General features: G+C 34.7%; 1 protein-coding gene across 2 annotated transcripts in view; it reads left to right on the plus strand.

The window, feature by feature from the left end:
- FNDC3A (fibronectin type III domain containing 3A) overlaps positions 1-16092 on the plus strand; it is a 244613-nt gene that overhangs the window by 175432 nt on the left and 53089 nt on the right. For both annotated transcript variants that reach the window (XM_090258101.1, XM_090258102.1), the window contains exons 6-10: positions 715-984; positions 2045-2103; positions 6940-7097; positions 8936-8995; positions 10078-10216. In XM_090258101.1, coding sequence (XP_090114227.1) covers positions 715-984; positions 2045-2103; positions 6940-7097; positions 8936-8995; positions 10078-10216 — 686 coding nt within the window. The remainder of the gene's footprint in view (positions 1-714; positions 985-2044; positions 2104-6939; positions 7098-8935; positions 8996-10077; positions 10217-16092) is intronic.

Here is a 16092-nt window from a genome sequence, read left to right on the forward strand (position 1 = left end):
ACCTTTGCCCATTTTTTAATTAGGTTGTTTGTATTTTTTGGTGTTGAGTTTTGTAAGTTCTTTATAAATTTTGCTCTTTAATAATAAAAATAAACTGAAAACAGTTGATTTAACAATATTTATTGAGTATGTTTATTTTATTATATTGGTTAACTTCTATAATACCCAAAGATGTAATACTTTGTATCTAGATTTTGTTATTAGTAAACAATCCACTCATTTCTTTTTGCTAACTCTTGAAACTTTATTTTTTAGTGATGATTTGCTTTTTTGAACCATATGGAAATTTAAGCAGGTGGTGGTTTTCTTTTTCCCTGTTTTATAGTTTTGAAGTTGAAAGAGATGCTAAAAGAAATGGCTACAAAAAAGTAAAATACAGCCTAGTTCAGGTCTTATTCCCCACCTGTGATAATCATAGCATACCACCAAGCTGTTTCTATGAAGAATAATAGTTACTTGGGAAAAGGTGAAAGAATGTCTCTGTAAGTTTGTTTTGTGTGTGTATGTGTGTAATCAAGTCACAAAGTTTGGTTCTGTCAGTTGGTAGATATGCAGAAATATTCCTTTTTTTTTTGCAAAATTATTCTTGGAAATATTTTGTGTTTTATATAATTATAGATTTATTTCCTATTCTTTTCTTATTCCATAAGTGTATTTGGAGAAAGTGACCTTTTAAATGTTTTTTTTTTTTTTTTTTTTTTTTTTTATTCTTAGATGCTCACTCTACACATGGAAGGTCCAACTTTAGAGATGAAAGATCTAGTAAAACGTATGAACGTTTGCAGAAAAAATTAAAGGATCGCCAAGGAATACATAAAGAGAAAATGAGCACTCCACCATCAACACCCCAGAAATGCCCTTCTCCCATAAGTGAACATAATGGACTTATAAAAGGACAGAATGCTAGTGGGGTAAACCCAGGATTAGCAAAGAACAAGTCAGGGAAGGGGAAAGGTGGTGCACAAATTGATACAGAAATCAAAGGTAACTAAAATACTCAACTATTCTTTTTGGTACTTTTCATCAGTATTTAACCTACTAAAAGTATATGCTAACTTTCTTTCATTTTGACATGCTCAAAATTATAGATTATTAGTCTAACACTCCCTAAATGTAAGAAAATATTTTAGCACCTAAATTGTTACTGGACTACTACTTTTTACAATTTGGGAGGACTTAATTAGTAATTTTACCTTTATCATGAAGTTTCCTAACCAAGAGAAATTGTATTTGATAGGGAAACTCAAAAGTTCATCCAGATTTCCTTTCTTCTCTTTCTGGGCCTTTGATAAGGCTATGCTGGTATTTATCAAAACTATTTTTTCCAGCTTCTTTATGTAACTAGATATGTTGTTCACATTGATAAACTTTATAGTTAGGTTGGAGTATTCTCCATTCCTTTCTTAAAAGGTTCTTTCCTCTTAAAATCCCCATGTTTCCCTTATCTGTGACTTCTACAATATGAACTCTGAGCACTACTTCTTTTTCTTTAAAATTTCCCTTTCCCACCAATAAGTTTTAATGTTTTAAGGGCTTATATTTACAAAAATGTTCTTGCATATTTTTGAGACCTCATCATTCTTTTTAAGCACTGATGTTTCTGAAGAGTTAAGCTAAAGTTTCAGATATATTGGTGGTGGCTATAAATTATGGTCAAGTCAATTATATTTCTATTTTAGGAACCACCATAATTAAGGCATGTCATTAAATAATTCATATTAAGAGGTATAAAATTGGTAAATGAGAACTTTGCAGAGAACAAGTATTTTTTACAACTGTGATAAAAATAGACTTTCTATAAGAAAAACTAACTAGTTTGTGTGTGTGTGTGTGTGTATTATAATTAGTAATCGTGTTTAAAATGGAAATAGAAACTGAAGCAGAAGAATCCTGGAGAGCCATAAACTGCTGAATATAAACTAAGGAGTAAAATCTAGAAAATAAAGATCTCAAATACTAACCTAGTTTCAGAAGACATATTGTGGAGGGAGCGGGATGATTGAATTTAAGCTCAGTTTTTAATTTTCAAAAAAATTTCTTTAAGAAAAAGATGAAGAAACTAAAGCCTTTGAAGTGCTTCTTTCCAACATTGTCAAACCGGTGGTAAGTATTTTATATATTTTCTTTACATTTATATTTCGTATATTCATATAGGATTTTGGTATATTTCTATTCAAGCCTTAATTAAAACATATTCTGTACAAAGAATATGAAAATAATGGATCAATATGGATCTAACATAAAGACAGAAGTGTTATCAGTAAAGTGGATATTCAACCAAGAATTTATTTTTTTTTAAACAAGGATTTAATATATACTAAATGATATTGAAAATCATTGGACCAGACAAAGATCTAATAAAAGAGTGTGTATACAACTAATTATCAAATTATTAAAAACCCATTTATATGATTTCTTTATAAAATATGTCCATTTAACTCCAGATGCAAAAATAGTTAAATAATATCAAACTGTAGAAGAAAGTTAATATTCCTCAGTCTTTATAAATGTAGATGTAATAGAAGAAATCAGAAAAAGGTATAAGCAGCAGAACTGGATACATAGAGTTGTCTGCATATTTTTTTAGGTAGCCTGTATAAAGGCTATCGTTCTAACAGGAAAAGAATTGCATCAGATATGACAAAATATTAACATTAAGTAATGTCCTCATACAATTGTATTTTTTAAACCCATTAAGACTTTAAATGGTCCTTCACTAGTAATTAAAAGAAATATAAATTAAACTTCTCTGAAATTGTACAGTCCTGTTTCTCATTAAAAAGCTACACAAACAAAAATGTATTTGCAGCAAAAATAAAACAAAGGAATGCATAGATAAATTGGACAGAATGATATAGCCATTTAAAAATAATGGTTTTGAAGACTGCAAAAACAGTACTTTTGTAGGGAAAAATGCTAGGGATCAGATTATTGGGTTGACCAAAAAGTCCATTTGGTGTTTTTGTAAAATAAAAGACACATTTTTCATTTTCACCAATAACTTTATTGATTTGGATATTCAGAGTATGTTCACTATCCTCCTGCATGGTATAACATTGATTGTTCTCAGTTAATGTCATGATTTGATCACTATCAACTTCAACTGGTCGACTAAACCAGGGAACATAATTCAGCGAGAAATCTCTAGCACAAAACTTCGCAAACCACTTATGACATGTTCGATCAGTCATAGCACCTTCTCCATACACTGCACAAGTCTTTTTTTTTTTTTTTTTTTTTTGCATTTTTACCTTTCTTGTAATGATAATGCATAATATGCCAAAAATGTTGCATCTTTTCTTCCATCTTCAATATTAAAATGGCTACACAAAAATTCACTAATTTTGATTTTTTTTTTTAATGTGTACTCATATGACAGCTGTCACAATACAATCAAAATTGTTTTGAATGAAGTTATAGACAACTAAGCACTTCTAGAGCCATCTTTCGGAAAAAAACAAATGAAGGTTTTGGCCAACCCAATATTTGGACGCAGTGATTACAGCCTTATGAAGAAAAGGCTGTAGAAAAAAATTAGAGTAAGACTAGAGGGAGAAACCAAAAATCACAGTAGTTATTCAAATCGTTAGTCTTTTTTTTTCCTCTGCTTTTTATAAGAGTTAAAACTTCATTTTAAAAGTAGCTAACAGAAGGTCCAATGACTGACTGAATCCTAGATGTTTTACAATTAATATGGTAAAATATGTAAGTAATACATAAATATAGTGTAAAAATGTATCTCTTTTTGCCCACTCCTCCAATTTAATCATGCCTTACAGTTTAAGATTCCTTCCAGTCCTGTTTCAGTTAATTTCTATGTGTCCAGCAAAATATAAATGTTTTCTTTTGTCTTTATGAAAAAGGGGTTATACTGTACCCTATTGTTCTGTGGCAAGCTTTTTTCACTTACTATATATAATGCCTTAGCAATCTTTCTATGTCATTACATTTTTCTTTGTAGAGCTGCATAGATCTTGACAACCAATCAAGATATATATTGAGCCCTCTTATATACCAAAAACTAAAAAACAAATATACGAAATGTGTGTGATCATAAAATGTGCTATTACAAAAATAGGGTGATGTGATGAGTTACTGAGTAAAGGGGAGTTATTTAAATAGATCAGTCAGGAAAGCTTTCTCTGAGACTCTAAAGAGTTAGAAAAGGTATAAAAGTTGGAAGGAATAGAAAAGGGAGAGCATGAATAAACATGACAAGTTTGCTCTGTTGAAAGAACCATTATCACTGGTGTGTAGTAAAATGGAGGGAAAAGTAGTACAAGATGGGAAAAGGTAGACAGGGCTTTTTCAGCCGGGATAAACCCATTTATTAAACACTGATAAAACTATTTTTTGGTTTCCAAAAGAAAAGGCTCTACCTGTCTCCCCAAAATAATCCATGGTAAAATACTTTGTTTTAAGTTATATAAGAAATACTTTGCTCTAAATTTTGTACAAGAACACATTAGAAAAGTTACTCTTAACACCTCCACAAAGGATTACTTTTTCATTTTATCCCATTTTAGTAAGACATTCACTAATCTAATAAGCTATTATGATCCTGTTTCTTCTGACAACCTTAAATAATAGATTTGGATGCTCTAGTTTTGTTCTAATTTCTTCTATACCTGAAAATTAATATAGACATATACAGAATTATTTTATAATAATAGCTAACACAAGTTTCCTAGTGTCAAATTCTGTTCAAAATACTTTGAATCCATATATACATTACTTTCTTAAATTTCTACAACAGATCTCTGTACTATTTTCTCTAACAGACGAGGAAAGAGTAGGTTTAATAAATAGTATTGAAGCTGGGATTGAAATTCAGGCATTATTCTTCCAAGATCTTTATATATCCAAATGTATATTACTAGATTAATTTAAAAAGGAATTTGATAGCCTCAATAGAATTGTTTGAATGATAATAATAGCTAATGCTAGCAGCATTTACTTGTTACACTATATAATATTAAAAGTATAATTTTTCAGGTACATAAAACTTGAAACAATTTTTTAAAAGAATTTCTTGCCCAATATTAAGAGGAAGAGGTCATTTAATAAAACAATAGCCCTGTGTCTTAAAACATAAAATGCACTAGCTGGTGTGGTTCAGTGGGTTGAGTGCCAGCCTGTGAACAGAAAGGTTGCTAGTTCAATTCCCAGTCAGGGCACATGCCTGGGTTGCAGGCCAGGTCTCAAGGTGGGGGCGTGTGAAAGGCAACCACACATGGATATTTCTCTCCCCATCTTTCCCACTCCTTTCCCCTCTCTCTAAAAATAAATATAAATAAATAAACAATTCTGATGTGTTTTTTCTTGCTTTGTTTTTTAGGGGTTATTTTTTTGTTGGCGGTGTTTTGGTTTTGAGAGGCTTTTTTTTTATAGTTTCAGTAGCTATGCCTTTTTTATTAAGTTTATGTGAGCTACTCTGACTCCAAAAAACCTCCGCTGCCTTGCGGCATACCTCTTCAGGGGAAAGGCTAAGGGAGTAAACCCCGACAGAAAATCCGGAGCCGGAGTCCCTAAGGCGGTTTGACTTTGTAGTCAACACCGGCAACTCCTGCGGCGCACCTGAAGCCAAGCTGTATTGACTCCGTCTTTCCCTTGGATCCTTCAGCTGCGAAGAGAGGGGGGGTCTGCTGCATGGGCAACAGCAGACCCTCCATATCACCCTGCCCAGGCTCTGTAGCTTCAGCTTCACAGGAGAGGACACTCCAGCGTCATCGCAAGATGTCGATTCAACACGGGAGGAGACAGATACCGTGTCACTCCCGAGTCGGACTGCACAGCCATTCTCGGTGGTGCAGATAGACTCTTAAGAAGCTACGCCATCGTCTCTCGAGACGGACGGCTGCCGACGACGATGTGAGCTATGAAGTCTAGGTCAGGGTTTTTAGTCGATTTCGTGTTGTGATTTTTGCATGCTGTAGTTCATTAAGAGTACCAAATAATATGTATTCATTCACCTAATCGTTCCATAAATACGTCACCATTTACAGAATGCCAGACACTGTGCTAGAAGCTGGAGATAAAATGGAAAGCAAAGGACAAGCATGGCCTCTGCCCTCAGAACTTAAGTTAGTGGAGTAAGCATCATGTAATATCTGTGAAGTGTTAGAAAAAGAGATACAGTGCTATAAGAATATATAATAAAGGTGGACTAGACCTTGACAAAGGGATGTTAAAGCAATTCCCTGAGGATGATTGAATTGAAATTTAAAGAAAAAGTAGTGGTTGGGCATTGTGCACTATGGACAGTGGGGACAGTATTGCAAACATTAACCAGCCCTTGGAAAGAACTGAACTGTGGCACCTGAGGAACAACAACAAAAAAAAGAATTCGATTATGTGACTCAAGTATAGTATGTGAGGGAGAACATCATGCTAGCCTTAGCTGTGTACTCAGGAGTTGAATGACCCTGGGACAAGTCACTTAACCTTTTTGACTCTTTCTTATTCCATGAAATAGAGTATAATGGTATTGTATATCTCAGATCCCGGGAGATAAAAAGTGGTATCTTGTTTAAATTTATATTTGTATGTCTTTAGACAATCCATGTCCTTCCCTCATTTTTCTCATGAGTTTTTTGTCTTTTTCTTATTATAAGACACTATAAATTAAGGAAATGAACCCTTTTAAATGTTACAAGCATATTTTTTTCTTTAATTTTTTCCTTTGACTGTATTCATATATAGTGTTTACACTAATAGTTTTGAATGGTCCAGGTGATCTTTAAGTTTTTTTTAACCTATCTGCCCATTCAGAACAAATTATATCCCATCTGCAAATGGACAAGTTTCTATTTGTGACTCATTGAATTTAAGTAGCTACAGGTATATTTTATTTCATCTTGAAACCCCATTAGACTTTTCACTGTTCATTGTGCACATTACATTTGTTTCACAGAACTTTTAAATACTGTGTTTTTGCAGGTCTCAGACATCCAGGCAAGGTCAGTAGTACTTACCTGGTTACCTCCCTCCAGCTTCATTAACGGCGAAAAAAATGAGACTGGTGTACCAGAGCTCTGTGGTTATGAAATTCTCGTCTCAAGTACTGGAAAAGATGGGAAATATAAAAGTGTGTATGTGTAGGTATTTGTTATGTTTTACTCCTTCCCATTATGTAAGTTAATGGTTTATCATAAAAAGCTTAATACTAATTTTTATTTACTTTTCTCTCTTCATGCTTTTATCTTGAACCTATAAATTGAGCAGTGATAGTGATGTCAATGTAAATAGTCCAAATGCCAGCTCTTACACATTTCTGTCTAAATACTCTTGAAATAATTGCTTTCATTGGCAATATTCAGCTTTTTTATTTTTCAGTAGGCTCCCTAACAGATGTTTTCCTCTTCACATGTTCCTGAGGCATAAATATATATTGTATTTTGTAAGAAGCCAGGACCAGAAATGGAGAACCCTTAGATTATGAGCTCATGAAATATGGTATGGCTCCTCTGAAGAACTGGAGTTAATTCTTATATATACAAGCACATACCTTATTGTAAAACGAATTTAATACCATTATTCCTCATTTGTATGTTGGTTTGTTAATAATCATATTTTGAAAACCTATCATAGTTCTCTTTCGATGCTTCAGAAGAATATTTATTACATGCCAAGCAGCCTTAGAAAGAGTCAGTGGCTAATATTGTAACATTTATGATTGACGTTCATAAAATAACTTATTTTGCTGTCCTTATATAGAAATTGCTTATTCTCATGAGAAAAAGAGTAAAAGTGATTATTAATTATAATGTAAGCACTAGGAAGATTGTAAATGAGGATACTTAGTCATTCAGATGATCATAATTAACACAGAACAGTGGATACATCAGCCTTCTTGCTATCTTTAAAAAAAATAGCTAGTATAGGGAAGAAAAGAAAGTGAAACTATCCTAGTGACTATCATCTAGCAACATGTTATAAAAATGTCCTATCTCCTTATCTCTATTGAGACTTCCTTGTGTTTATTCATTTTTCTTAAAAAAGACAAATCTACCTAAGGGGTAAGTAGGGGATAAAAGGACATCAACATAAAGGGGTTTTTTGTGTTAATGGTTGTTTCTAATTAGCTATGGTTGCTTGTTAAAAGGCTTTCTCTTCATTTGCAACCTGACCAGAGAGCGTGAGAGAGACATTTGTCACTTCCTTTACCCTACACCAATTAAGTCCTCTCTGAGGATGCTTACTAACTGTAGCTGCCCAGTTTATTAAGTGTATTTTCACCAATGGGACATGTTTTCTTTCTCATAATATTTATTGGCTTTGATTTGAGAAACAGGGTAGCTGGAAATTAGGGAGAGCAGGGGAGGGGGTTTGCAGAAGTCCATAAAGTGGAGAGGAGAGAAACCTGGATGAAAGAAATGGAACAGAGAACAGTGATTTTTAAAAAAGAAATAGAAAACAGGCTGGTTTGTGCCTACATACCAATTGTATGAAATGATTATTTTAAGAAGATGAGTCCTATTGTATTTAAAAACTAATAGTAGCCATGGGAAATGCTTTACTTTAATGGGTACTGTTTTTTCTTATCTACTCATTAAACTGTAACATTCTAAATCAAGTTCCATGTTATATTCTAATAAAATGCAATAGTTGCAGACTCCTTATAAAAATTTGGTAGTTTTGATTTTAGTATTACATGTGTTATTTTCTGTTATTTGCAAAATTGATTTTTAAATAATATAAAATGGTTCTTGATATGCTTACCATACCTATTTGTTTTAAAGTGGTATGCAAGTAATACTTAAGTTTGCCCCATATCCTGATTACACAAATTCCATATTAGCAGAATTTGAATATGGTCATGGTTTGTAAAGTAAGAAGCAATATAATTTCATAAATTACCTATAGTGTACATAGTGCATATCCTCTAGAAATGCTTTATTTATCAGGCATTGAAATACTACCTTTTTTTCCCCAGAGGAGAAGAAACAAGTGTCACTTTAAATGATCTCAAACCAGCTACAGAATACCATGCAAAGTAAGGAACTCTACATGTTGCTTTTCTATGATATAGCATAAGTGGTTTTATTTTTATTCAGTTTCTTAAAAGTCTAGAATACAATTTAATTATTTGTATTAAAAACATGGACTTTGGTTTTTCTTCTGGTACAATTATCAACACTTCCAAAAAAGTAAAACATTTTAATTCAGATGTTATATTGAAGGGTTAATCAGCCTGTTTGTAGGACCTAGGGATTGGAATGAAAATATAGCTAATGTGTACAGTATATCTACAATATCAAGTTTAGCACTAGAAAATTGTCCCAGCTTTTGAAATTTTTACAAAACATGATCATAAGTAATATTTGGCTTATACATACATATTTTTACTCCATTTTGCTCTGGAAAGAGTTTGAGATATTAAAACTAATATAATTTCAGAGCTAATTGGGAATAACTTCGATACTATTTTACTGTGCATGGATCTTCCATTGTAATTTACCAAGATTTTATAGACTCTAGAGACTTCATTGGTTGGGAATGAGGATAATGCATTTAATCACCTCCGTTTCGAAAAGAACATTTGTGGTTAGGATTACTTCTTTTTAGGTATTAAATTAAGTCTTCAATTATACTTCCTATAATTGAACCCAGTGTATTATCCAACATAATATTTTTCAAACTGTGGATTGCAACCATTATTAGGTCATGTAATTCATTTTATAGATTATATTCAGCATTTTTAAAAATTAAATATAATCAAATGGAATAGAATAGTATCAGTATATTACTCCAGTTAAGGATATTTTTTTCAGGACACTCGTTATACACATGTACACACAAATAGTGTTTATATGCCTGTATGTAAATATGTGATACACAGACACAGTTATGTCACAATTTAAAATTATTTTTTACTTTTGGTTAGAGTCAAAAAAAGATGAAAGCCACTCGTCTATCCTTTTTTTTCTTTTTAAGGGCCACACTTCTAATATACATATTTTCTTAATAGAACATTTAGAGGACAACTTACTAATTTGCAAGTACTTAAAGGTGATGCTGTTGAAGGGCTGAATACAGTGATTCTGCAGGATAAAATTATCTATTTTATCACCATAGAGTCCAGGCAGAATACAGTGCTATAAAGGGAACTCCTTCAGAACCTGAAAGCTTTACTACCTTGAGCTGTGAACCTGACATACCTAATCCACCAAGGATAGCCAATCGGACCAAAAATTCACTCACTTTGCAATGGAAGGTAAGATTATTCTCTGAAGTATTTCAAACTGAACATTTCCTTTTTTCCCCATAGAATTAAATTTCAGTTATTTTTGGAGACAGAGCTTTACATTAACTTTCTCTTGCTCTTTATATATATTAAATAAGCATTTGTTTCTTATATCTTAAAATAACACTCTTACTGGTTTTCCCTACTATATGTAAATATAGGAGAAAAGATAGATTTATAATTAGAGTTCTTACTATACTGGACATGTGATAATGTTGAGTGTCACAATAGTGATTCTCAAGTTCATTACTCTCTAAAATATTTTGCAATGACAACATATATCCTGAATTTTATCCTAAATAAGATTGATAATAGACTCTTAGCTTTAAAAATATCAATATGAAAATAATTACAAATTAAAATATCAATATGATGTCTACAATGAGGAATAAAATTATTTTCAGTAGAATAATATGTATCTCAATATATAAATATTTAGACCTAACTACACAAGATATAATGAAGTGGACAGACACTGAAGGTAGAATTGGTAATTCAAACACCACATACAACATTGTCATGGATGACATGATTTTGTGACATAGTACATAGGTCTTGGGAAATTTCTGAGAAAAATTAAGTGCAACCTTTCCCAAATTGCACAGTAGTTGCATTTGGGGAAGATTCAGTAACTGATAAAACTACAAAAAATACCTTGTAAAATGGAATTGGATTCTAGGCTCTGAAAATTATAAACAGTTCATCTGCTTAAAAGTGATATACACTAGGACGATGAAAACTCCATCCTCGAGGGAAAAAACAATTCTATGCTTTATTTATTTATTGTTTTTCTATTACAGTTATCCCACTTTTCCCCCCATTGCTGCCCCCGACCCAGCCCATCCCTTCTCCCACAGTCAATCCCCACCTCGCTGTATATGTCCATGCATTATTTATACTAGTTCCTTTACTAAACCCTTCCCCTTCTTATCCACTTCTCTTCCTCCCCCTACCCCCCCCCCCCCCCAACTGGTAACTGTTACTCTGTTCCTTGTTTACATGCCTCTGGTTCAGTTTTGTTCATTTGTTTGTGTTGTTCATTAGTCTTGTGTCGTGGTTGACATCACATGGTATTTTTCTTTGGTTACCTGGCTTATTTCACTAAGCATAATTCTCTCTAGTTCCATCCATGCTATTGCAAATGGCTGGAGTTACTTTTTTTTTCTCTCTGCTGCATAGTACTCCATTGTGTAAATGTACCACAGTTTTTTAATCCACTCATCTACAGATGGGCATTTAGGCTGTTTCCAGCGCTTGGCTATTGTAAATAGTGCTGCTATGAACATAGGAGTGCATATGTTCTTTTGAACTGGGGTTTCAGGATTTTTTGGGTATAATCCTAGCAGTGGAATTGCTGGTTCAAAAGGCAGTTCCATTTTTAGTTTTTAGAGGAAATTCCATACTGTTTTCCATAGTGGCTGCACCAGTCTGCATTCCCACCAGCAGTGTACTAGGGTTCCCATTTCTCCACATTCTTGCCAACACTTGTTTGTTGATTTGTTGATGATTGCCATTCTGACTGGTATAAAATGGTATATCATTGTGGTTTGTATTTGCATCTCTCTGATGGCTAGTGATGTTGAGCATTCTTTCATATGCCTATGGACCCTCTGTATATCCTCCCTGAAGAAGTGTTTGTTCAGGTCCTTCGCCCATTTTTAAATTGGGTTCTCTGTCTTCTTTGTGTTGAGACATATAAGTTCTTTATATATTTTGGAGATCAGTGCCTTGTCTGAGGTATCATTGGCAAATATGTTTTCACATATGGTTGGTTCCCTTTTCATCTTACTGATGTTTTCTTTGGCTGAGCAGAAACTCTTTAGTTTGGTGCCGTCCCATTTGTTTATTCTTTTATTTCCTTAAGAGATGTGTCAGTGAAAATATTGCTATGTGGAATATCTGAAATTTTCCTGCCTATGTTTTCCTCTAGGACTTTAATGGTGTCACATCTTACATTTAACTCATTGATCCATCTTGAGTTTGTTCTGGTGTGTGGTGTGAGTTGCTGGTCTAGTCTCTTTTTTTTTGCATATCCCTGTCCAGTTCTTCCAGCACCATTTGTTAAAGAGGCTCTTCTCACTCCATTTTATGTTCCTTCTGCCTTTGTTGAATATTAATTGACCATATAGACCTGGGTTCCCTATTCTGTTCCATTGATCTATATGTCTGTTCTTATGCAATACCAGGCTGTTTTGATTACAGTGGCTTTGTAGTATAGTTTTATGTCAGGTATTGTGATTCCTCCTACTGTGTTCTTCTGTCTCAAGATTGCTATGGCAAGATTCAGGGTCTTTTTTGGTTCCATATAAATTTTTGAAGTATTTGTTCTGGGTCTTTCAAATATATCACTGGTATATGCATCCATTTATTTGTACCTTCCTTAATTTCTTTCTTCAGTGTTATGTAGTTTTCCGAGTACAGGTCTTTTATCTCTTTGGTTAAGTTTATTCCTGGGTACTTTATTTTTCTTGTTGCTATAGTAAATGGGAATTTTTTCCAGTTTCTATCTCTTGATATTTTATTGTTGGTGGACAGAAATGCCTTCAATTTCTGAATATTGACTGTACTCTGCTGTTTTGGAAAATTCACTTACTATGTTGAGTAATTTTTTAGTGGAGTCTATAGGGTTTTCTATGTACACTATTATGTCATCTGCAAATAAGGACAGCTTTTTACTTCCTCTTTTCCAGTTTGGATGCCTTTTATTTCTTTCTCTTGTCTGATTGCTGTGGCTAGCACTTCCAAGACTATGTTGAATAGGAGTGGAGAGAGTGGACATCCTTGTCTTGTTCCTGATCTCAGAGGGAATGCTTTCAGTTTTTTCCATTGAGTATGATGTTGGCTTCGGGTTTCTCATATATGGCCTTTATTATGTTGAAGTATGCCCTCTCTATTTTCAGTTTCCTGAATGTTTTCATCATAAATGTGTGTTTTACTTCATTAAATGCCTTTTCAGCATCTATTGATATGCTCATGTTGTTTTTGTCTTTCATTTTGCTTATGTGGTGTACTACATTTATTGATTTGCAAATATTAAACCATCCTTGCATCACTGGGATAAATCCCACTTGCTCTTGATGTATGATCTTTTAACGTGTTGCTGGATCCGGTTTGCCAATATTTTGTTGAGGATTTTAGCATCTATGTTCATCAGCAATATTGGCCTGTAGTTTTCTTTCTTTGTTGTGCCTTGACCTGGTTTTGGAATTAGGGTTATACTGGCTTTGTAGAAAGAGTTTGGGAGTCTTTCCTCTTCTTGGACTTTTTGGAGTAGTTTGAGAAGGGTAGGCATTAGTTCTCCCTAAATGTTTTGTAAAATACGCCTGTGAAGCCATCTGGTCCAGGGCTTTTGTGTGCTGGCAGTTTTTTGATTACAGTAGTCCCTCTCTATATCACAGTTCATTTATCGTGGCTTTACTATATCGTGGGATTTTTAAAAATATTATGTTTATTTAATTGCGGATTTTTTGCTATATCGCGGGATTTTGCGGTACTGTATACGTATTTATATGCGTAGTATTTATGATTTTAATGACTTTTGCCTAAAATTTTTCAAAACATATATTAAAATATAATAAATGATTCTAACATTAAAAGAATATTAAATCGAAATAAAATACTGCACACTGTTTACAGTATGTATTATTTTTGCGGATGAACACAAGCATTACACTGACAACGAGATGTACACTTGAACTCATTTGTCTGAGTGAGATTGTACTTGGCACACGATTGGCTGATTGATGGAAGGCGACTAACCAGAGCATTGTCTTGTGTATCCTGGGCGCTGATTGGCTCAGTAACCGTAGCATCAGTCTGTCTGCTATCCCACACTGTGTGCATACATTCAGTATCTCACCTTGTCCACTTCACTGCTACCTCCAATCGCTGTGCGTAGTTTTGCTCTGCGGTGTTGTGTTTTGTGAAATTTTCCTTAAAGACTGAATTTATTGCAAGCCCTACAATGCACCCAAACGTTCTGCATCTTCTAAGGATTCTGGCAGTTAACCCAAGCTCCAGAGGAAGATGTTTACCATAAAAGAAAAAGTGGAACTTCTCGACATGTTTAAGGAAGGGAGAAGCTATGCGTCTGTTGGCCACCATTACGGGATCACCGAGTCTATGGTTCACTCTATAAAGAATGACGAGAAGAATATCAGGTCTACAGCATCAGTGACTTTCAACAAAACAGCAAAGACGGTGGTTACTTCCCACAATAAGATCATTGTGAAGATGGAGTCTGCATTAGCTGTGTGGATAAACGATTGTAGGAAAATATCTCACTGGATACAAACACCATCTGGACGAAGGCCAAGCAACTGTATGATCGTTTAACAGCAAAAAGGGATGATCACAATGGTGATGAGAATGAAGAAGAGGATGACGACGATGACACTGAAGCAGGACCTTTGAATGCTTCTCCAGCCAGACCAACCCCATTCAGTGCCGGCAAGAGCTGGTTTGACAAATTTCAGAAACACTTTGGACTCAAGAGCGTTTCTCTGCACGGAAAGGCTGCCTCTGTGGATAAAGCCAGAGCCAAGGAGTACGTGAACAACACGTTCAAAGACATCATCGAGGAAGGAGGCTATAAGCCTGAACAAGTTTTCAACATGGATGAAATGGGCTTATTCTGGAAATGGATGCCTTCTCGCACTTTCATTATGAAAGAAAAAGCAAAAGTCTCTGGTTTCAATGTCCAAAGAGTTAGGGTAACTTTAATCATGTGTGGGAAGGGGCTGCGGGCTTTATGATAAAGCCAGGGCTTATATTTATAAGTCCAAGAACCCAAGGGCCCTAAAAAACAAAAATAAGAATGTGTTGCCTATGTACTGGATACACAGCCAGCCCTAAGGGGTGGATCACAAAACTCCTCTTGACTGATTGGTTTCATCAATGCTTTATCCCGGAGGTTAAGGTTATCTGGCAGAGACAGCCTTGATTTCAAAGTGCTTCTGATAATGGATAGTGCTGGAGACCATGCTGTCGACCTGACGTATGATGGCGTCCAGATAGACTTCTTGTGATCAAACACCGCATCGCTCATTCAGCCAGTGGATCAAGGTGTTATTCACGCTTTTAAGGCACACTACACCCAAAACGCCCTGCAAAACTTCATTGAAGCTATGGACTCGGATGAAGACTTCTCGCTAAAGGTGTACTGACATGTGTACACAATTGCATCATGTCTCCAAAATATTCAAAAAGCCTTAAAGGAGATGAAGAGTGAGTCTTTGAGTGCCAGCTGGAAAAATTGTGGCCAGAAGTGGTACATGATTACATGGGATTTTCTCCTAATGAAATCCATCACTCTGCAGTGGATAAGGCTGTGAAGCTGGCAAAAATACTGGGAGGAGAGGGCTTCAGTGACATGACTATTGAAGACATAAATACCCTGATCAATGTGCACTCTCAACCGTTGACGGACAAAGACCCGAAGGAGCTGACTAAGTCAGCAAGTGAAGAAGAGGGTGAGGAACAAGATGAACAATGGATTGAAGAAGAGGAGGAGGCTGGCCTAACACTTGATCGTCTTGCAACCATGTCAGAATGGCCAAAGAACTTCAACATGTGGCTGAAGAATGGGACCCCCATATGGTTCATTTGTTGCAGTTTGCAAATTCAATTGACAGTACCATGTCAATTTACAAAAATATTCTCAATCAGAAGAAGCAGCGCCAGCAACTCTCCATAACTATGTTTATCACTCGAACGAAGAGGTCGGTTACGCCTACACCTTTAGCGGAAGTAGAAGTTACAGACGAGGCTGAAGATACTACTGCACCTCCTGAAGAAGCGCCTGATGAAGTGGTGCCTTTAGAAAAGCTGTAATGCTCTTCTTTGCT

Source organism: Furipterus horrens, unplaced genomic scaffold (assembly GCF_987537825.1).
Source record: "Furipterus horrens unplaced genomic scaffold, mFurHor1.1.pri manual_scaffold_12, whole genome shotgun sequence".
In the NCBI taxonomy this organism is placed as follows: Eukaryota; Metazoa; Chordata; class Mammalia; order Chiroptera; family Furipteridae; genus Furipterus; species Furipterus horrens.